The sequence below is a fragment of the Cryptomeria japonica genome, chromosome 5 (genome assembly GCF_030272615.1).
Source record: "Cryptomeria japonica chromosome 5, Sugi_1.0, whole genome shotgun sequence".
NCBI lineage: Eukaryota > Viridiplantae > Streptophyta > Pinopsida > Cupressales > Cupressaceae > Cryptomeria > Cryptomeria japonica.
Genome location: NC_081409.1, coordinates 606,533,100 through 606,556,355, shown reverse-complemented (window position 1 = coordinate 606,556,355; position 23,256 = coordinate 606,533,100). Strand labels below are relative to the sequence as shown.

At 36.1% G+C, this 23,256-nt stretch overlaps 1 protein-coding gene across 1 annotated transcript; it reads left to right on the top strand.

The window, feature by feature from the left end:
• The first annotated feature begins 1,945 nt into the window (after positions 1-1,945).
• Positions 1,946-2,901, top strand: LOC131055943 (17.8 kDa class I heat shock protein). The gene is made up of 2 exons (XM_057990261.2): positions 1,946-2,298; positions 2,405-2,901. Exons 1-2 carry the CDS (start codon positions 2,079-2,081, stop codon positions 2,671-2,673), a joined length of 489 nt encoding a protein of 162 aa, XP_057846244.2. The 5' UTR covers positions 1,946-2,078; the 3' UTR covers positions 2,674-2,901.
• Positions 2,902-23,256: the final 20,355 nt, after the last annotated feature.

The window sequence follows — 23,256 nt, the reverse complement described above, 5'->3', positions numbered from 1 at the left end:
CAACTCTGATACTACCCTTTTTTGTTGGACTATCAAACTTGGGCCAACACTACTACTAAATTTTATTGTTAGGGTTAAAAATGTGTTGAATTTAATACCACCCATTTGTTAGTTAGGGTATCAAATGGGGCTGACTTTGATACTAGCCAATTTTAATTCACGATATTATTAGTGGGCCAACTCTAATATTTTATTTGTTTTTAACTAGGACATCAAAGTTGGTGCAACTCCAATGCAACCAATTTTCGATATTGAAGTTGGGCCAAGTCTAATCATATTTTTGTTAGTTATTAAAGTTGGTCCAACTCCTAACCATCTTGTAAAGTATCAAAGCTAGGGAAACTTTGGTATCATCTTGTCAGGTATCAAAGTTTAGAAAAAAATGATACCATCTTGTTCGGTATTAGAGGGACAACTCTAATGCCATGTTGAAATATCAAATTTTCTATTAGAGTTGGAAGGACTCTAATACCCTCATAGAGTGTCAAAACAAGATGAAGTCAATTACCTTGTTGGGGTAGTGGGGCTAAAAGAGTGACCTCTAAGAGAAGATAAATTTTTTGGCCATTTTTTAATCTATTGTTGAACCAATAGGTTTTTAAGGTGGTCTAGTATAGATGTTGGAAGGATATTCTAATGTTTTTGGGAATCTTGTTTATGTTTTATGCCTCATTTTATGTGAAAGCCTTGGTGTCTTGTGCCAAGGTAGAGTTAAGTATTTTATTTGTTTCACCTTTCTTGGAGTAAGGGTGATGTTGTCTTGTATGTGTGTGATTGTGCATTGTCGACACCACACTAGTTGTGAATGATAATGTGTAGTGTGCCATGTCTTTGGCTTGTTCAAGCAGTCAATAAAATTATTGTTTAAACAACATTTAGTTCGATAGTGCTCTAGGTAGATGGCTCGAGGTACTAAAATAATACTTATCATGCTCACTAACAAGGATCTATACCAAATAGGAAATTTTATGTCAAATCCACAATATACAAGATTGAACTTGAGCTTCATATAAATTATCTAAGGCCTAGACCTATATTATAAATCTCATAATTAATATGGTAGACTATATGTTTTTTACTTTGTTTCTCTCCTCTTTCATATTTGCTTGTGCACAAGGATTGATATTATTGAAAAATACCTAGGGTATATTGTCATGCTATAATGGTCATATTCTCTTCAATTGACCCCTTAATTATACCAACACCATAGTTATCACACAATATCAAAGATAACAAATAGGTATGTGACTATTTTAGATGTGAGTAAATTGTTTGGAGAATGATTTCTCTTCAATGCAATGATATAATGATTTTGAGATGATTAATTTATGTTCAAGAAAATGTCTATTGAGACATAACTAATGGTCACAAAAACATGAACCAAATTGGCTTCCAATGACAAATAAAAAAGAAAAGGAATAACAATTTTCTCTTTAAAATTAAATTTTTTGAGCTAGATCTATTCCTTAAATGTTCAATTTTGCACATTGTAAAAATAATCTAAGATGGGGAATGCTAGACCTTAAAATAATAAAAAATAAATTTATAAAAGTCTTGAACTAATGAATGAGAAAAATGTGTTAAAAAAGATATTAATGAAACATAAATAAAATAAAATATATATAAAAAATTGATTTATAAAAGAATGAAAAAAAAGTAAAGAGTCAAAGTTGACCAAAAGAATAATAATATAATATAAAAAGGCATTTTCAAAATAAATAGGAATTGTCATAAATGGAAAAGCATTAGAATAGGGACATGAACGTTAGCTTTTTGGGAATTGGGGACATGAATGTTAGCTTTTTAATATACGCTGCCGAGTGTCTAATTCTATATGCCGCTGGAATGCTCTAGAATAAAATAAAATGATCTCACGGCTAAAGTGCAGCAGTTGCCATAACCGCTAGAAGACTCTGGTAGCTTCGGAAACATCTAGAAATACTCTACCTCTGCCACTGTCTTCTTCCGACTGCAACCATTTAGGATTATATATATGCGCAATCTGGATTTGGCTAAACATCGGAACATTCTAAGCGAAAACTTTGATTTGCAGAGCTTCCATTGTGAAGTTTTAACAAATGTCTATTATTCCAAGTCTTTGGGGCAGGAGATCTTCCACTGTGTACGATCCATTTTCACTGGATGTGTGGGATCCTTTTCAGGTTTTTGATTCCTCAATCTTCAAGAATATAGCAGCGCCCTCGGCAGATTTTGCAAGGGATGCAGCGGCTGTAGCAAATACACAAATCGATTGGAAGGAAACCCCTGATGCACACATTTTCAAGGCCGACCTTCCTGGTAATTGTTAATTCTTGATTCTCAAAAATGATTCTCTGTTTTTCTTTTTGAAAATTTCTGTTTGTTTGGAGAGAGATTAATATGCAATTTGTGTACTTTCTTTCAGGTCTGAAGAAAGAAGAGGTAAAAATTGAGGTGGAAGACGGCCGAATTCTTCAGATAAGTGGAGAACGCAGCAAAGAAGAGGAGAAGAAGAACGAGAAATATCATCGTATTGAACGCTCGCGAGGTAAATTCCTGAGGCGTTTCAGGCTCCCTGAAAATGCGAAGGTGGAAGAGGTTAAAGCCGGCATGGAAAATGGAGTTCTCACTGTGACAGTGCCGAAGCAGCCTCAACCTAAGCCTGAAGTTAAATCTATTGAAATCTCTGGCTAAATAGAGAGAGAGAATTTCATTAGTCATCGAGCTCTATTTCGCTTGTGAGGATTTTCGTTTTGACTGATATTTTGTAATTTTGTGTGGTACTTTTTAGGTTTGCTCTGCAGGGGATTGGGTAATTGTGTCATGGGTTTCTGTTGGCAATCTTAATGTCCCATCTGATTGTAATAAATCGAATGTAATAATTGCAAATATATATTAATGTAAAAATTGTTGGAATCATCACTCCCCTTGTTACATTGCAGGCCTGAAAGAGGTCTTTGAGAGAACCCTAATAACAGGGGAAGTTGTTTAATTCCATCACAAGACAGCAATATTAAACTGTTAATATTTAATTTATGACGTATTGTGGTCTTTTAATTGACTGACTGTTATTTTGGTTGGGTGATTTTTCATAACGTTATGGGAAAGTGGGAGAGAGAAGGGTGCAGAGGAGGGTTTACAGGGGAATGGTGAATGTACAATCTTTAGTGCCTTTAATTAAGCCCAATTTAGAAAAAAACGCCAGCATAGAGTAGAAAAGTAGCAAAAATTGGGTTGTCCAATCCAAGGACACGACAAAAGATCAGAAACAGTTAAAAGACAAGGCCTCAAAACAGAGAAAAAGAAACTTGGCAGCACAATAAATAATGTACCCTCCTCCTTACTCCCAGACTGCTTTATTGATAAAGTGGACTGGTGAGTAAATGGGCCTACACTACTAAAAAGCTGCGATTAAATAGGCGTCAAAATAATTAAGAGATGAAGCTCTGTCCCAAAACTTTAGCCACTAATGAAATCCTTTTTTTCTCCAAGTACAAAAATAAAAGTTAAAAATATTAGCAAATTCAAATTGTTAACAAATGCTGCAAAGCAAAGCAGCGAAGTTCCTGTCAAAGAATGGAGGGACAATTTTGTTTTTGTCTTATGTGATTCACACATGTTAGTTAGGAACATTTTGACATAATGCTATATTATCTTGTTTTGAAAATGCAACATTTTGATATAATGTTATATTATCTTGTTTTGAAAGTACACCAACTTTTGCAATATTCCTTACGAAAATTGTAGTGTAATTTATTTGAGGATGCATAACTAGAATGAGAAACCAATCTGCCACTTATCATCTAAACCTGATCCTATAAACTTACTTATTTTGCAATAAAAAGACTTGATTATTAGCATGTCTTGAATACAAGCAACTCTAATATAATGATAATCTTCCCTCCCAACCTCTACAATGACATAGTGGGACTCCTGCAATGACATAGTGGGACTCCTTTTTTGAGGGGTAAACAAGAGGTAAATTAGGGGTCAGAATTGTATTTCTTTTCAGAATGAAAGGAAAACTTAACAGATGTAATATTAAAGAATACCCTTAAAAACCCATTTCAAAGAGCTATAGTTCATTTCTCAAGCCAAGTGTCAATTTGTTTTTTTTAATCTGTAAAGGCATAGCCAGATTATATTAAGAATATATAGAATTTACATTATATTAAGAATATATAGAATTTACAGAGCAATAGTTTTAGCAAAGTCCCAAAAAGTGCATCCAATTCCTTCTTTTAACACTCCATATGAAAGTATGAGAAAACCCTTTAAAAAAACAAGAGATTAAGTCTAAATGCCAGAAGCTTACTGTCCTGTTTATAGAGATTAAGTCTAAATGCCAGAAGCGTCCTCTGGTCAGAGGGCGACCTCTACCACGGCCAATTCTAGTCCCACGACGACCCCTGCAAGCACGACCCCTGCTAGCTTGTTCCAACTGAGGGTTTTCATCTTCTGGTTTCGGAGGCAGAATATCGTTGAGTAGCCTGTCCCAACTGAAGGTTTTCATCTTCTGGTTTCGGAGGCAGAATACCATTGAGTCTTGCAAACTGAATAAGATCCTCCTCCCTTCCAAGTGTCAATTTGTTTTGTTTATTATGCACTATTGGAAAAAATTAAGCTCCAAATATTTATATAGTGAAAGCTACCATTGAAAAAAGGAAATTTACCTGCAGAAGGAAATTCACCTACAGATAGAAAGAAATAAAACCCCACAGCAGTTTGCTCCTCACGATCAATTGTGCAGGCTTTGTTTTGGAGATATTTTATCTAATGTCCTTTTTGATATTTGCCACCAAGCAGAAGAAGGTAACTCATTATGCCGGCTATAAGATTATGTAAGATTATGTAAAGAGTGTCTATGCTTGACTAGATTATATGTAGACGCAATTTTTTCTGACATAGATTGCTTGTCTTATGGGTAAAAACATTCATGCGCTGCACACATACAATGTCAGACAGTTACTGGTTGGCACTTTAGGTGTGATACTTTCAATTGTTATTTCGAATCTTATCTTCTTCTTAATTCAGATTGCTATGAAAACTGTACAAACGTAAAAATACAATTTTGTACCCAAAAAGAATGAAATTTTCGGAAATCTAACCCCTGCAGAAATTTAAAAAAGAAAATAAAAAAAAATTCTGGTCTTTGCCCAAATTAAAAATAGAAAATAAAAAAAAATTCCTGTCTTTTTCCAAAAAAAAAAAAAAATCCTACAGAAGTTAATTAGCAGATGAATGTTGATGAATTCATCCTTTACTTATGGTCTCCCAATTCAGCACTCTAAATGCACTTGTCTGGTCTGCATACTCTATAATGGCCAAGGATATCTTTATAAATAGCTGTAAGCTTCTCTCTTTTCCTAGTGTCGTTCTCAAGCATAGATTTCATGTAATTTTTGGCAAGGACTGTTAACCTTTTTCTGATCAAATTATTCTTTTCTTTGCAGGTACCGAATGGTATTGCTTTCCTGTTAGGAGTAACTCAACTCGTTGTTTACCTCATTTAGAAGCTCAGAAGATGTTTTACCTGTATCTACTGAGCTTCATAAACTTCCTCCAATCAAAAAGATTGATGATGCATTTGATCTGCTTATCCATATGCTGGAGGTTGATGCCTCAAATGTTGTCAAAGTGGCTGCAGTGAATCTTGTTATTGCTAATCGAGTTTGATTTCATTCTCATTGATCAATAATTAACTTGATCTATACGGGGTACAGCTTCAGTTCTTCAGATGTTAAATTGCATGAAAATTAACATTAGCAGACAAAGAGGAGGAATATGGAGCTATCTATCCTATCGGAGAGGGCAAATATAGAGAGATTTTATCCATTGAGGATCTTGAATGTAACATTCTAGATCTTGTTTGTCAGTAATGAACTATTCCCTTGCCAGTGCAATTCAACAAATTCTTCAAGTACTATGATTGTATGAATAAGCAGTTCCGTGTTTACTCTATATCTTGACATGGAATAGTTTATAGACCAGACTAATCAAATTGTAGTAATGGTATACAATGTCTCATAACCAAGCACTATAATACTAAGATGACAGTAAAACCTCGTGTCCATAGAGAGAAAATAAATATACAATTATAAAGCAGGGAAGGAAGACCACAAAGAAGTCAATTCTGACTGGATGCTCAAGCCAATGGGCGATGCGTGCATAAGCATCAAACATACCTTAATAAACAACAAAGTAAATAAGTCATGAATGAGAAAGCATATAAACTTTAGCAATGGACCCTAAAATGACAGCAACACAAATGGTATTTTCATCTACCAATTCTACAACTTTTTGAGGGTCCATAGCATAATATCCCTCTCTCAGCTTCACTTCTTTCAGTTTTACTTACCAATACCGAGCAAACTTCTCTCGACAGACCTGCAAAAAAATGCCACAAACAACATCAATTACCATTACCAAAAGCAGAGCCCAAACAAATATTTTAAGATTGCAGGAAAACAGAGTAAAAGGAATTGGTTGTAAGTTGAACTTGAACATTGGCACCAGTCACAATATTGGATTTGTCATAAGGTTTTCCCTGGGCTTTTCTCTTGTTTTGCCACTTGCCTGAATGCAAGGTCGACCAGCAATATAGACTCTGAAGATCCCAGAGTCCCAACACTAATAGTTTGTTGTTTATCAGGAATAGGTGCATAGAACATTCGAGCTAATATATTTACACACCGATTATGAAATTCCAGTTCACGTAACAAATTAAACAACATCCCATCTCCATATCAATTTATCATACTTCGGCAGGGGGAGCTTAAACAGTTGATGCATTATGTTCAACCCAACAATTGTTTGGAACTTTGTGTAAAAACCCATTAATGGCATTGTTACTGAAATACATACAATAAAACAGAGCACTTCTTTTCTGAAAATACAAAGACAAAGTTTGAAAGAGATCTACCAAGATAAAAATTATAATGACCTTCTCCAAACTATTCATGAAACCCTTGTCACCACAATTTAACTGTCAGATGTCAATTGATAATCAAGCAAAATATATCCTTGTTTAATTGGAAATAAAGAATGACCTGAAGCTCAGTGGTGACAGTGCACTCATCCATATCAACGTAGTTCTTATTGATAGCTTCCATTACCAGCTTATTACACTCAGGCTCCATCCATATTAGCACAAAAGAGGCCAAATTAAGCCTTGGATTGCTATCAAGCATAAGCTCATCATTGATGATATGATATGCAGCCTCCTTTGGAATTGATTTTGAGGAAAGCTCAAACCTACAAATTAATTCATTGAAGGATCTTAAAATAATCTGCATTCAAACTGGATATTACATATTTTGAGATCTAGACATGTTATGAAAGAAAAACAATGCATACATACTTTGGTAGAAAATTCTTAAGATGACAAGAGACAAACATAGAATCAATGTCACCATCTAAATGGTGGGAAGTTTCTTTAGGCGCCATTTTAAGGAAATGTATTCTATAAATTTAGAATGAAAAATAATTTTCTTGCAGAGAGGCTCTAGGGGAGAGGAGCCAATATGTATGCGGGTACCAATGCATGTTATATTACATAGACAAAATGAGTCCAATAGTGGTGTTCTAAAAATTTCATGTCAATGATTTCCCCAAAAAAGTACCTCTAAAATTCAAAAAATAACCAATGATGTGATGCCACATCTGCGAACAAGTAAAAATGACTACCGCACACTTATGGATCTTATGACAATTTGGGACCATTTTGGACACCTTCACAAAAATGCATGTTGATGTGGCATCATATTTGACCATATGGACTTGAAATTTTGTTTTTGAGTAGGGGACTTGACAAGTAAGCTGTTGTATAAAATTCAATTTTTTTGAAAATGTCCACATATGATTTTGAGAAGCGTGAAGTTAGGGTGCACTTGTTATATAATGTTCAAACCAGAAATAAGCCAAAACCACTTGTCCTTGTTTGAAGCACTACAAAAACAAAAACAAAAATAATTCAGCTCACAGATAAAATCCAAGAACATTCCCAAATAGAATTGCAATGAGCTTAAGGACAAAATTTACCATTTTAAACAGATTTTTTTCGTTGTCAAGTTTTGGTTATCATGAGGCCAATGAAGAATGAGGCTGAGGCAATTGGACTGGATTGCCTTCAAATCTGCCATTTTTTCTCTAAAGTTGTTGCCCGGTTGCTACTCTAGAAGCCTCGATGACTGCTAAGCCTTGATATTTTCCATGTCTTCTGATTTCATGTGCCTGGTATCTACATTGCTATTTTATTCTTCCTTGTTTGTTGTCATTGTTGCTATAAACACCTAAAATTAATTTAAGCCTATCAACATAAGTAATCAGTTTAATTGTGTTACTTCCTTTCTTCTTAAGGTTAATTAAATCAAATTTAATCAATCTTATAACTATAGTCCAATAATTAATTTATTGATAAATTAATTATTCTCCCATTCTGCTAAAGTCATCTCAATCATTATTTCTTCTAAATTCCCTCTTAGTTAATTAATGACAATTAATTAACCAAGTCATGTGATTCCTACAAATCACTTCTTTTAATCCTCACTTAGTCTAATTAATTATTCTAGAAGCCTGATCATCATTATTCCTCAATTTTATATTCCTCCACTCATTCTCTCTCCTCATGTCACATCCTCCTAACTTTCTCACTTGCATTCTAATCACTCACTAAGCCACCTAATCAATCCCCTTAATCATTTGCACAAATGGGTCAACTTTCAAAGAAATTCAAATTCTTTGAATCTCCTCATGCATCCTCTTCCCAAGAAATTTGTAATTCCTTTATCCATTTAGTCTTCCCACACATCTCTTATTTTGGAATTTTTAAATTCCTCTCCCTTTTCTCCAATAAATTTATATTTGTTTTTTCTCTTCCCAATGTACTTGGGAGCTCTTCCCCATGTACCTTGAGCGGTGTGGAGATAAGAAATGTCTTTTAGGACATATTTCTTGAATCCCACACCTTGTCCTCTCAATCCATGTGCTCCCTCTCAAATCGATCTCAACCCTTCATCCCAAAGTCAATCTTGGCCCTTCATTTTGGTCTCCTCCAATCTATAAATTGAAGTTTCCTCTCCTCACAAATCATTTACTTCTATCATATTCTTATGTTGTCCATTTGAGGATGAAAACACTCCATCATGCCCTCATAATACCCAAATCATCCCACACTTAGCCATTATCATCCAATCCATCCCTCTATCAAGCATTATCCAATCTTGTTGTAGTGGAGATCAATCTAAATATCATCCATCAAAGGAGAAAATCAAGTGGAGCACATGGGTGCCTCTACTTCAACAAGCTCAATCTGAGAAACAAGTGAAGATTTGTGAAGGTATAATGGTATTTATTGAGTTTATTTGAATGTTTTATGTATATTTGTATTCAAACTAACCTTATATCTTCATGATAGTTTTCTCTTGGTTCATTTTGGCATGTGCGATGGGGCCCACGTCTCAGAAATCTAATCTATTTTGCAAGTTTTCTGTGATTTCTAGTTGCAGATTCCGGATTAGCGCGAGTGTCTGCACAACAACATGTGCGTCGCAGTTTCAACACATGCGCCTGCGCATTAGAGCGACCATTTCAAATTTAAATTTTACTAACCCACCATTTTTGCAAGTCTGTCGATCAGTGCGAGTGTCACGACCTCAGCGCATCTATTGTTCGTAATTTGCCTTGTTTGATGTTTTAGATTTCTTTTTTTTTAATTTTTGTTCCTCATTAGTTTAAAAAAATACAAAAATAAAAAAACATAAAAAATCAGTTAAAATAAAAAGAAATTTAGTTTTATAAATTTTGTTTAGTTCAAAATTTGACTTTTTAGGTTCATTGTGCATCAGTGCGTGCGCAAGTAGATCAACACCTGTGCCCCAGCACATCCGCTAAACCCTATTAGCCCGCTCCCTCACACATTTAAAATTTGAAATGTTGGTTTTCTTGCTAACCGTTTATGTATTTTCTTGGTTTTAATGCATACGCACACGCATCAGCGTGTCCGGTCAGGTATAATTGTGGTTGAAATTTTTGAATTTTAAATTTTGTCATTTTTCCCGTTTTCTAGTTTTTGTAGGTGACGGACTTACTTCGGTGCGTGCGCAGGCAGATCAGTGCCTGTGCAAGTGTCATAGTGTGTCTTCCTATGGAACAGTGCCTACACTGCATCCCTGAGGGATTTTTGTTTATTGATCAAATTCTGAGTTTTGCAGATCTCTACCATTTGTACAAGACCAAAAACTAAAACTACTAATTGTTTTTGTTGCAACACCTTGGTCCAAGACATACTTTTTCCCACTAAAGTAGTTTTCTTATTGCATTCTTAGTTAGAAAATTATGAACATGTGGGATTAAAATGAACCATTGTCTTTTTTGTTTGGTCCACTTGCACATTTAGTGTCGGGTGGACCCACCATTGCACTCTAGTATCCTCTCCCCCCGCCTTCACGGATCTTTGGTGTAAGAGAACAAGTGATCAACAAAACCCTCTTTTTCATTTTTGTAGTTGAGGGGTTATTCTTGATTGGGGATTTCATCACCTCACAAGGGTATCTTGAATTGGGACACGTTGGGGATATTGACTCTCCCGGTGCGATCTCGAACGGGTTTTTCAAGCCGCTATATAAATAAGTTGGTCAGGTGGCTGGAGCGCTGAGTGAATTCGACGTATGTGGGCGCCTTCGCTGCACCGATAAGCTCAGTTAAAGCCTTAACTACCTTGCTTCAAGAATCCATCGTCAGATTGGTGATCCCTCAAAAATTACACTAGATACTAGTTTTAGTAGCCAAAATCCTACATTTGATAGTGCAAGGGATGTGTATCGTACCCTGAAGTTACTCCTCATGTATCCACTCAAGATGAGAAATAAATTCCCCATCTAATAGATCCTTGGATCATTGAGTGGTATACTTGGCCAATGTGCTTTTGTCATCTCTGTTCAAGTCAAATCCCCAATCCATTTTCATTCATCCAAACAATCATCAATCCCCAACCAATATCTTTGGCCAATCATCTAGTGTTGGGTAGCCTTCCCCTTTTTCTACCTATCATCAATCCATTATTCCATAATCATTTCTATTCCCTCCTCAAGGACTTAGCACATCAACTTAATCAATCCTAACCAATCCAATCAATCAAATTATCTAATCAATCAATCAATCAACCTCATCCTAAGGTTGACACTTTGTGAAAGTTTAATTTAGACCTTTATCTTTAATAAATCAGTCAATTAGCTTTTGTGCTTGGGAAAGAATCCCCCCCAAGTACCTTTGCTTAATCATTTTGGGTTGATCAAAACCCTAATCCTTTTACCCTCTTTTACTTAGGAACGTAAGGCTACCCTAAGTAGAAGAAGGTTTAATCAATTGAAAAGGTCTAAATTTTACCTAGCTTGGTTGTCACCTTGCTTGTGGTCCACATCATCAATTCCCATCTAAGTCCTAATCCAATGACCAATCCAATAAAATAAAATAAAATAAAATAAAATCCAATCAAATCAAACCCAATCCAATCAAATAAAATCAAACCCAATCCAATCCAATCAAATCCAATCAAATCAAATCAAGCCCAATCCAATCCAAAGAAATCAAATTGAATCTAATCAATCCTCAATCCAATCTGAATTTGCTAAGTCCTAATCTTCGTCTTCATCTAGCATCATCTCATCATTTTCCTCAATCAAGTCTAACTTATCTCCTCATTCTCATCATTTTGAGGCTACCCTTGCATAGTCTACACACGCTCACAAAAGAAAAGTTGGCTACCCAAAATCCACATTCAAGCATCATGGGTTGGTTCGAAGAAATGGTTATGGAAGTTCAAGGATCACCCTATAATCAACCATGGGCCCATCAAGGCTCCCACCCCAACCCACTTACCAAGTAAATCCCAATTCATCCCACATTCCTTATCCTCCCCCTACCCTTGACAAGGGAAATCCATCTTATTCCCTATCCATTTCTTTATATTATCCCTCATCCACATACCCCTCTGATCCAATATGTATACCTCCATCTTATCCCCCATCCATATCCCAATCCCCATCTTTTAACAATACATCCATCACCTCCACTCACCCCCCAAACCCTTTACCACATAATCTTCTGAGCCTTAATCCTAATCCCCCAATCCATAATTCCAATCTTTCATCTAATCCTAAACCTTCACATAATCCTAATCCTTTGAAATCCACACCATCCCCATCCTCCAAGTCCTTTCTCCGCAATTTTATCCAAGAAATTCTAGCAAAGGAGACAAAATCCCCACCTCCAAACAAAGTTTCCCAATCTCCCCAAGTCCTCCATACACCTACATCCCCTCCAAATCAAGATAAAACTCAATCCCCTCAGATTCATGACACTCCCATCCCTCTATCCACCCAGGTTGAAGCTTCCATATCCTCCTCCATCATACAATCCCTACAACTCGAAATATGCCAAGAGCTTGTTCTAGAGCATGCAATCATAGATTCCTCCATCTCAAGATCAAAGCATCCCTCCATCTCATGACGTCGCTCCATCTCAAAATCCATGTCTACCCTCCATTCCATCTCATGATCCCATCCCCTCAACTCCATCTCATGATGCCATCCCCTCCACCCCCTCTCAAGTGGAAATAATCCCTCCATCTAATGCTATCCTTCCATCTCAAGATCCAATAATCCCTTCCACTCCACCACATAATCCCATCCCAAGTCAAGATCAAAGCATTCCTTCCTCTCCATGTCATGATACCACTCCATCTCATGATCCTAATTTTCCTCATAATCCCACAAATGATCCTAATCCTCCACCTGATCCTAGTCGTCCACAATATTCCATGACCCCTATCTAAGCTATCCATGATTCTCATGCCTACCAACTTGGCTCTTCCACCTTTATCCATTCTGGTTTCCTCCAAGAGTTTACAATCCCTCACAAATCCCATCCCCCTCAAAATGGACTCGCATCTTGCTTCCAAAATAATAAGTATCCTATTGGAAAAAGAATTTGTCAAAAAATAAATTATCAAGGCAAAGGGTTAGGCCTCCATGAACAAGACATATTGGAACCCCTCCAAATCAAAGAAAATACAAGTTCATATGGCCTTGGATATAAAGCTCATGCTCAAGATGTTGGTATATCTTCCATCCCTCCTAAGTCCAAAATCCCTTCTTATAAATCAAAATCATACCATCCCCCATTTTCCACACCCATTTTGGTTCCTTATGTTCCAAAATCAACCACCTCGTCCCTTCCATCCATCTTGGGTCCTTAAACCCCTTCATCCACCACTCCATCACCTCAAATGATCCCTAAACAAGATCAACAAAGGCACACATCCTTGAATCCCTTCCAACATTCTCCCTCCATCATCCCATCCATAAAATATCGATGTCATACATCCTCATGCACCCACACCATTGCTATTGGAAGCAATTTGGATGCCAAATCTTAAATGTATAAAGCTATAAATCCACAAAAAACCAAGGATCAACATGTCTCATCAAAAATACATTCTCAAGAAAAGAAAAATATGGTCTAAAAGAAAGAAAAATCCAAAAGGCCACAAAGGCCCAAAAATGATAAATAAAAAACTATGTGGATTCCCAAGCTACTCATAGAAGAAATGCACCTCAAAGTAAAATCCAAATTGACATCCAAACTTGCTAATCCAAAATCTCCCTCCCCTCGTAAGTCCTCCAATCCTTCATCTAAAAGTCCCTCATCTTCAAAATCCATTTTGGGTCATTATGTCCCGAAAATCTACTATCTTAAGTCCCTCATCCCCTTCATCTATTTTGGGTCCTCATGTCCCAAAATCCACATTAGATCCTCCATCTAATTTAAAACCTCCTCCTACTCAACTCCACCACCCTTCATGGTGTGTGCCAATGAGGATCTTCCAAAAGTTTCTAAAAAACCCATCCATTATCCAACATCCATTTTTCATAATCCCATTCCTTTAGTCCAAACCTTTGCATAAATCCTTATCCCCATCTATTTATACCAATATCTATGAGCTTCCCTCCAATTATATGAGTCTATTATATCACATCTTCAAGGGATACCATCAATGGAACTAGATGCTTGAGTCCTTCCTCTATCCTATCACACATCCACTATCCTCCAAACTCACTTATTGTCATCCTTATCCATCCAAGAAGTTCAGAAAAAGAAAAAAAAAAGAAAAAAAGAAAAAGTAAAGAGAAAAAATTCATCCAATGGTGAAAACCACTTCTTGTGGCACCTTGGGTGAGTACCATGTTGAAAACTTGGTAAACAAGTGTCATGTGTAATCCCCTCATCCTCTTTCACTCTACACTTGGGGGAAGGCTTCATCCATGCCATCCTACCATCCACATCTACCATATTCCTTATCTTTTATATGAATCATATCTACATCCATCCTCCTTTAATATCTTTGATCTTGAATATCCTATCCATATCCTCCATCTCATATTCCTCATCCTATCAAAATACATCATTCATTCCTACCTTTGATCTTGTTCAAGTTAGAGAAAAAATAATGTTCATGCATGCTTTGGAACACACAAGCCTTAATTCCTCTACCATCTATATCCATTACACATTATCCTTCCATCTCATACATCTTTATCCATCATCCTTCCATCCTTAATTCCACTACCTCTAGTGTGGGGCATCGCACTCCTTTGCAACATAGTCCTTGGGTCTCCATCATCCTACCCTCCATCCTTTTTTCCTCCATATCCATCCACTCAATCCATCTGTCTCATATCCAAACAATATCTCCCTCCATTCATCTATCCTTTTACCAAAACTTGTTTCTCCCTTGTCATTGGTTCCAATCCATCATATCATATCATATTCCCCATCCCATCCAATCCTATTCAATCCCCCTCCCATTTTATCCAATCCATTTATGATCCCCATCACACCGAGTTTTTCCCATCTATTTGAGCTTATACTGACTCACACGTAATACAAACACCCATCCATACTGTGCTAATCAAATTCAGGAAGCAATCCTCTCATCTACAGACCCTGAACATCCATCTTGTCTTTTTTTATCCATCAATCTATCGGCACCCTATCCCTTGGGATGCATCCTTCCCATGTTTGGAAGCTTATCCAAATCCATCACCTACCCATCAGGATGTATCCTTCCCATGTCTAGCAGACTATCTAAATCCATGTCCTACTTTTTCCAAGAGATATTAGTTGGCCATGTGTAATATAATGGTATGGTGTGTTTGATGGTTTCTCTTATACGATCCTACAGTCTCACATTTACATCATCATCAGTGTTTGTGAGCCTGTGTGCATTGAGATACCTATTATCTGAGAGTCTAGTCCATGCCTTAAATTTTCATTAACATCCTGATTCCTATAATCAGTGGTGTAGATCATCCTTATCAATATCAAAACTAGGTTTTCTCTCCACATCTACACAACAAGAAATCTCATCCACTTACTTCATTTCGTTCATTCATCTCATTTCATCCATTTATCTTGGAGACTCCAATTCATTCATTTCCTCTTCATCATCCTTATTCTTTTTATATACGTTCATCCTCAATCCTCTAGTTCTCTAAACCATTTTGAGAGCACACCCATGTTCTCTGAACCCGCATGTCCTCTCGAGGGGGCATGCCACTACCTCCTCACCATCCTTCCTCATTTCACCTATGACTGGGGCATCATGCTACTAGTCCCTATTCTTTCCATCCACTATGTTTTATTCTTCTTTGATATAACATCACTTCATGACACTATATCAAAGAGGGGCAAAATGTAGACACCTAAAATTAATTAAATTAATATTTAATAAATTTAATCCTGTCAACATAATTAATCAGTTTAATTGTGTTAATTCTTTTCTTCTTAACGTTAATTAAATCAAATTTAATCAATCTTATCACTATAGTCCAATAATTAATTTATCGATAAATTAATTATTCCCCCATTCTGCTAAAGTCATCTCAATCATTATTTCTTCTAAATCCCCTCTTAGTTAATTAATGACAATTAATTAACTAGGTCATGTGATTCCTACAAATCACTTCTTCTAATCCTCACTTAGTCTAATTAATTCTTCTAGAAGCCTAATTATCATGATTCTTCAATTTTATATTCCTCCACTCATTCTCTCTCCTCATGTCACATCCTCCTAACTTTCCCACTTGCACTCTAATCACTTATTAAACCACCTAATCAATCCCCTTAATCATTTACACATCCCTAATCACCTTGATCAGGGATGGATCAACTTTGATCCTTTGAAGGAAATTCAAATTCTTTGAATCTTCCCATGCATCCTCTTCCCAAGGAGTTTTAAATTTCTTTATCAATTTAGTCTTCACACGCATCTCTTATTTTGGAATTTTAAATTCCTCTCCCCTTTCTCCAAGGAATTTTTATTTCCTTTTTCTCTTCCCAATGTGCTTGTGAGGTCTTCCCCATGTACCTTGAGAGGTGTAGAGATAATAAATGCCTTTTGGCATATCTCTGGAATCCCACACCTTGTCTTCTCAATCCACGTGCTCCCTCTCAAATCGATCTCAACCCTTCATCCCAAAGTCAATCTTGGCCCTTCATTTTGGCCTCCTCCAATCTATAAATTGGAGTCTCCTCTCCTCACAAATCATCCACTTCTATCATATTCTTATGTTGTCCATTTGAGGATGAAAACCCTCCATCATGCCTTAATAATGCCCAAATCATCCCACACTTAGCCATTAGCATCCAATCCATCCCTCTATCAAGCATTATCCAATCTTGTTTTAGTGGAGAGCAATCCACATATCATCCATCAAAGGAGCAAATCAAGTGGAGCATGTGGGCGCCTCTAATTCATCAAGCTTAATATGAGGAACAAGTGAATATTTGTGAAGGTATATGGTGTTTATTGAGTTTATTTGAATGTTTTATGCATATTTGTATTCAAACTAACCTTATATCTTCACGATAGTTTTCTATTGGTTCAGTTGCTTCATCATCTCAAACCCTTAAAACCAAATACCCCTTTGTTGTGCATCAATTTGTCCTTGTTCTTCGCTCCAAAATCCTTATAATGCCTTTATTGGTGCTCAAAGTTGGATTTTTTTGAACTGGGTTTTCTACCTTGCTTCCCCTATCCTAACATGGATACCTGTTGGGAGACCTAGCGTTTTTGCTCTAGCCTTCTTTGTGATAGTAGTAGTTGTGTCACTTGTGGTTTCTCTTCTGGATCTAGCCATTTCTGTGGCTCGTCTATCAGTGCTTGCCATGGTTTCATTGAAGGAAGTGTTAATGGAGTCCAATATTCAGTGCCTACACTGCGTTTGTCGTTGAAAACTACAGTTGTGTGCATTCCTGCACTCGATGAGCTAGATGTGTGCGTCTTCAGATGTTGTTTATCAAATAAAAAACAATATAATTTTTTTTTACCCAAGTTTTGTAAATTTGTAGACAGATTTGAAATATATGTGTTCTCTTGCATTGTAGTTTGGAATGTCTCTGCATGCGCCAACGAGAACCTGTGAAGACTCATACTTTACAGCAAACCATTAAAGTTCGATTATATTTTAGTAGCAAACATTGAATTAAGCTATATCAATGAAAAATTTAGGTGATGTTATTGGTCGTTGAAACATATGAATAATAACCATTTAATGCAAACCCTCACCAAAATCCTATGCCAGGCAGGAATTAATAAGTAGATAACAAACATGCACTACTAATTTAAGTTTGAAATAATCCTTCGAAGGCAACAAGATTTTAGGAAGAACTTATGACTAGTCTTATGTCACTAAATCGGTGAGTTTACAAGCATTATATAACCACTTGGGGTGCATTAGAACCACAAACACAACACTCAATCTCTCCTTCATTCTTGTCCTATCTCCATACTAATGAAAACATTTTTTAACATGCATAATTATTTTTTTGAAATTATATTTTCAAGTGCTTCAAATAATCTTTCCTCACTTGCATGGCTAGTAAAAAATGCCCAAAGATCATCCAAATTAGGGTGTTCGAACTTCAAAGTGTATTTTGGTTATTATGCACTCAATATGAAAGTTTTTTTAAAAATGTCCAAAAAGAACCCCCAAATTAAAGTGTTCAAACTTCAAAGTGTAAAATGTCCAAAGATCATCTGAATTAAAGTATTCGAATTCGAACTTGAAAGTGTATTTTGGTTCTTATGCACTCAATATGCAAGTTTGCTAGTATGCATGGTCTATTTGTTGATTTGGCAATTATGCATTATGACATCTATGAATTTGTTGCATATTCATTCTTTAAGCCATTTTTGTATTAGTCTATTTGAAAAGTTCTTGCCTTTAGGTGAAGACTAATTATTTTACGTAGCCAATTTTTAATTAGTTGTTGTTTGGAAATCGTGCCAGTATTTTTAACCTATGATCTGAGTTAATTTTTTCATTAAACTGGTTTATCTCCACATTTTCACATTTTTTTGATTGGCCCTTGGTATTTTTATTGGTGGTTTTATTGTTTTTCAATTAACAAATAGGGAAAAATATTCAGAAAAATGAACAATGACATCATTACGTTTCTCCCAGTGTTTTATTTCTTTTTCTATTTACTAAAAATCTTCGAAGCTTCCAACACAACGATTTTTCACTTTCTCCTACTATAGATGTTTCTCATACAAAGGGTTTGTTTGGCACATTGCTAGTAGTAAACATGCACGCCACGAGTACTATTTGCATCAAGCTCAACATCTTTGTTTCCAATGCAATGCTTTAATTTTTCCCTCCTTCCTTTCATAAGAAAAGCTATTATGCAGGAGTCTTCATGCTAGAAAAGAGGGCCAAACATTAGTCCAGGGAATTTTCAAGACAACATGAGAGCACAACATGAATTTAGGTAGGACTACATGTATCTATTTGTAGCAATACATTCAAACTGTAGGGACTTTTAGGTTGTTTCTGAAACCCCATCTTTGTGAACTATTTCCAATTTTTGTGGATTGTCTTTATGTTACATATTGCATGCCCCTCCATGTAGGTGTTGGAGTGTAATTTCTCTCCACCACCGTATATAGTTAGTTAAACACCCAGTTCCACTGTAAGCTTCACGAGCATGCAATCACCACCATTTATAGTTCATGCAAACTACAGTTTGCTACAGTGAGCATTCAGATCCACCGTGAGCCCTCAGCCACTGTTGAACTTTTGTCATGCAAGGATTAGTTGAGGTCTTTGCCTATAGATCTGTTTTAGTTTACAAACTCTTTAGAATTGATACACATAAATCTATAATTTAGAATTGATACACATAACTCTATAATTTAGAATTGAATGTAGTGAGAATAATGTTTTGTAGATCTAAGAAAGACCTCTGTCGAGGCAAAATGTAATCCACTTTTTTTGAGTTGAATAGAGATATTTTATGTGTTTGTTGTAGCAGTATTCTATTCCTCTATTTAGTTGCAACATTCTATGTTCATTTTTGTGTTCTATTTCTTCTTCTCTACCTTAAAATTGGTATCAGAGTATTAGCAAAGATTTTAGGCATGAGACTGTCTGATCCACTCAAAGGTGTAAGTCTGAGATTGCAAGTTTGGAAGTCGTCACTCTAAGGAGTAAGATCATTGCTTGGTGAAGGTAATAAAAGTTGTAGGTTCGAAAATCATAGATAGACAAGGAGGAATCTAAGATTGCTAGACTGTAGATTGAAGGATCACTACCCAAGTTTCATCGCTCTTTATTTTGTGAAAGTAAAGAAAATGATGGATACAGTTTGCAAGAAAAAAGACTAGATTTTAGAAAATAAAAAAAAGTGGTGTTGTTTGAAGAGGAATTTGATGCTAAGTTGCAGCTACAAGTTGGAGAAAGTCGTCAATTGTCAAGTAATTAGATCACAGTTTTTTGAGAATATTTTTTTATGGGCGATTTTAGCGAAACCATGGCTAGGACATTGAAGAAAGAAGGTTGAATTCAGGGAGAGAGGTAGATGTCATTGGTTGAAGAGTTCACAATCCTTAAGGAACTCATTACCTGATCTCTATTAAGGAAGGTGTAGCCAATCATAAAGGAAAGTGTGAGGAATGTTGCAGAAAGAGATCTGGAGAAAGTCGAGAAGATCTTGGAAGGCATGCAAAGTTGTTGAAGGAAAATAAATCATTGTTTAAATTAAGTCAATAAGGTGAGTTTATATTTTTTATTTCAATGGGAAAATCTGGTAAAAGAATGAAGAAGAGAATGAAAATTTGGTATGTGAAAAAGATTTGTTGAAAGAAGAATTGATGAAAACAAAAAAGTGTAACTCAAAATTGATAGAAACTATAAAAAAGTTGAGAAAAGATATTTATGAGCAATTATATGAAAATGATATTCTTGTAAAAGAAAATAGAGAATTGAAGGAAAAAATAATCAATAAGGTGAGTTTATATTTTTTATTTCAATTAGAAAATCTGGTAAAAGAATGAAGAAAGAGAATGAAAATTTGGTATGTGAAAAAGATTTGTTGAAAGAAGAATTGATGAGAACAAAAAAGTGTAACTCAGAATTGATAGAAACTATAAAGCAGTTGAGAAAAGATATTTATGAGCAATTATCTGAAAATGATATTCTTGTAAAAGAAAATAGAGAATTCAAGGAAAAAATAATTTTGTTTGATGAATTCAAAAAGAAGAATGAAGATCTGGAAGAATAGTTAAAGTTGTTGGCAAAAGAAAATGATAGTCTAAGACTGAAGCCTCTTGTACATGATGTTGCATGTGATAAAAGTGATTTGTGTCCTTTAGTTGAAATGGATGGAGTACCTAAAGTTTGTTTAGGTGAAGATGGTCAAGTTGAAGGTAAGGATATGTGTAACTCTCTAAGTGTGATTTGTGATGTTAATGACAAAAGCAGTTTTGAAAATAATGTTGGTTGGAAGATGATGTAGAAAATGGGATATAAAGGAAGAGGATTAGGAAAGCATGTGCAAGGAATTCAAGAGCCCATTCATCCTATTATGAGACAAAAGTATGAAGTTCTCTGATATAGTAAGAAAGATAGCTCTGAAGTTGCTAGTATTTCAAGTTCATTAAAATCAGCTAAAAGAATTCAGTGTTCGTATTGTCATAGAGAAGGACATAAATAAAATAATTGTTGGAATCTATATCCTTGTACCCTATGAAGATTGAAGAATCGTTCAAAAAATACATGTTGGAATAAATAATCTATGATAGGTTGCATGAAAATAGATTATGGATGGAGTTATGGATGAAGCTAGCAAACAGTTACAAATATGATAAAAAATTTGTTCAGGTATAAAAGTTCATATGTGAGTGAGAGGAATCATCAAAGGGTTGAATGTTTAGGTCAGAGGAAAATATTGTCTAGCAAGACGTCTACAGAAAGTAAAATTTCAAGAAGATCAAGATGAGTATTTTGAAGATTTAAAAATCAAAGATTTGAGAGACTGTCGCATTAGTGGGAGAAGCCAAATGAATGGCAATATTATTAAGAATTGGTTATTAAGATCAACAAATCTAGAGCTGGTTTGAAGCTACCAAGAAAGAGAAGGTTTGAGAAAGTCTGAAGACAAAGAATGAGAGAGATTGAAGAAGACAACAGTCAAGGAATTATACATACAGTAGCATTTGGGGTCGAAATTAAGGGGGAGTGTAATTTCTCTCCACCACTATATACAGTTATTTAAACACCCAATTCCACCGTAAGATTCATGAGCATATAGTCACCACCATTTATAGTTCATGCACACTGCAGTTTGCTACAATGACCATTCAGATCCACCATGAGCCCTCAGCCACCGTTGACCTTTCATCATGCAATTTAGTCATACAAGGATTAATTGAGGGCTTTGCATGTAGATCTATTTTAGTCTACAAACTCTTTATAATTGTGTGTGGGGGAAAAAGTGAGACTAGGTTAACATGCCCTAATCCTACCTTTTGACACACATTACGGAATACGAAAGAGCCTAGAGATATCGCACAATTAGCTACTTCTTTTGGTGAAAGAGAGAGCCACAAGATATCTATTAGGATTTATATTCCCTTGTTGAAATTGTAAGATCAAGTAATGCAAGTTCAAATCCTAATCCCAAAATGCAAGTATGAACTAATAACAAGATTGTAGAATTGAGATTAAACAATGAACAGCTGTAAATACAAGGATGAAATAAGAATGCAGATGTGTACCCGGAGTCAAAATCGGACTGAAAATGTTCGGGACGGGGGCGCGGGCGCCACTGTCCTGAAAACTGCACCGGAAACTGCTGTTCTGCACTCTGGAACACTGTCGGAAGGCTGTCTGAAAGCTGTCTGTCCGGAGGACCAGGGCGCCCAACGCCTCTGTCCTAGGGACCAGGGCGCCCAGCGCCCCTGTCCTGGCAGGACCAGGGCGCCCAGCGCCCCTATCCCAGTCTTCTGCTCTGCAATTTGATACAGAGTGTTGTCTCGACCTTCTCTCTCTGGATCTGTATCCCACGGCGTCGTCTGAATCCCGAAACCTGCAATGATATCTGAAAAAGGGTGTATGGGTGGCTATATAGGGTTTTGCCTTAGTCAAACCCCCGCTTCGGTGATTTCCACCTCCACGAATAGCCAAGTTGTTTTGTAAAATGTATTGTGTGTGCAGACCTAGTGTGTGTGCAAGGTCCTAAAATGCAAGAAAGAAAACTAGAGCAACCTAGAAAGTAAACCCTAATTGCTTGTAAATGATAACGTAAATGCTCTAAATCAAGATGCAAAGTGATCTAAAGCATGAATAAATGATGTATTGAAGCTTATGTAAAGACATGAAAACAACATGAAATCATACCCAACCCTCAAGGGAGGAGTACAAGCCAATCTTCAGTCGGTAATCTCCTATTGTTCTTCAATGTCTTCCAAGCCCTAAATGGATGAATGGAATTGATAAATGCTTGATAGAGGGATGTTGTAAGATGTTGAAGTCTTCAAAGATCTGCTCTTTCGCTGCATATGAAGTTCCTGAAAACAAAAATCGGATCCTTTCAAATGAAGAAAGAGAGCTCTTATGTATGAAACCCTAGGTCGCAATTTCATCTTTTGGCCGACCTAGAGATTGAATATCCCACCAATTTCTTGGGGTTAAGCTTTATTTTATGATTGGATCGCACTCCTAAAATTTCGGGAAAAATGTCCGGGACCGTGTACACTCCGGGCGCCACGGTCCCGACAACTTTTCACCAAATTTTCAGGACCGTCAGATATGATGATTTTAGAGAGAATCCCGAAGTTACAGGTGATTTCAAGATGTTTTGACCCCCGAAATTAAGCCCCCAAGCTCAGAATAGGGCCTAATTAGGGTTTTTGATTAAGTGATGTATTGGAGGAAT

What these genes read in the sequence shown, in the direction of transcription:
- LOC131055943 (XM_057990261.2), top strand. Translation starts at nt 2,079, where the DNA reads ATGTCTATTATTCCAAGTCTTTGGGGCAGGAGATCTTCCACTGTGTAC. An exon ending in TTTCAAGGCCGACCTTCCTG is followed by an intron (nt 2,299 to 2,404) that starts GTAATTGTTAAT and finishes ACTTTCTTTCAG; the next exon opens with GTCTGAAGAAAGAAGAGGTA.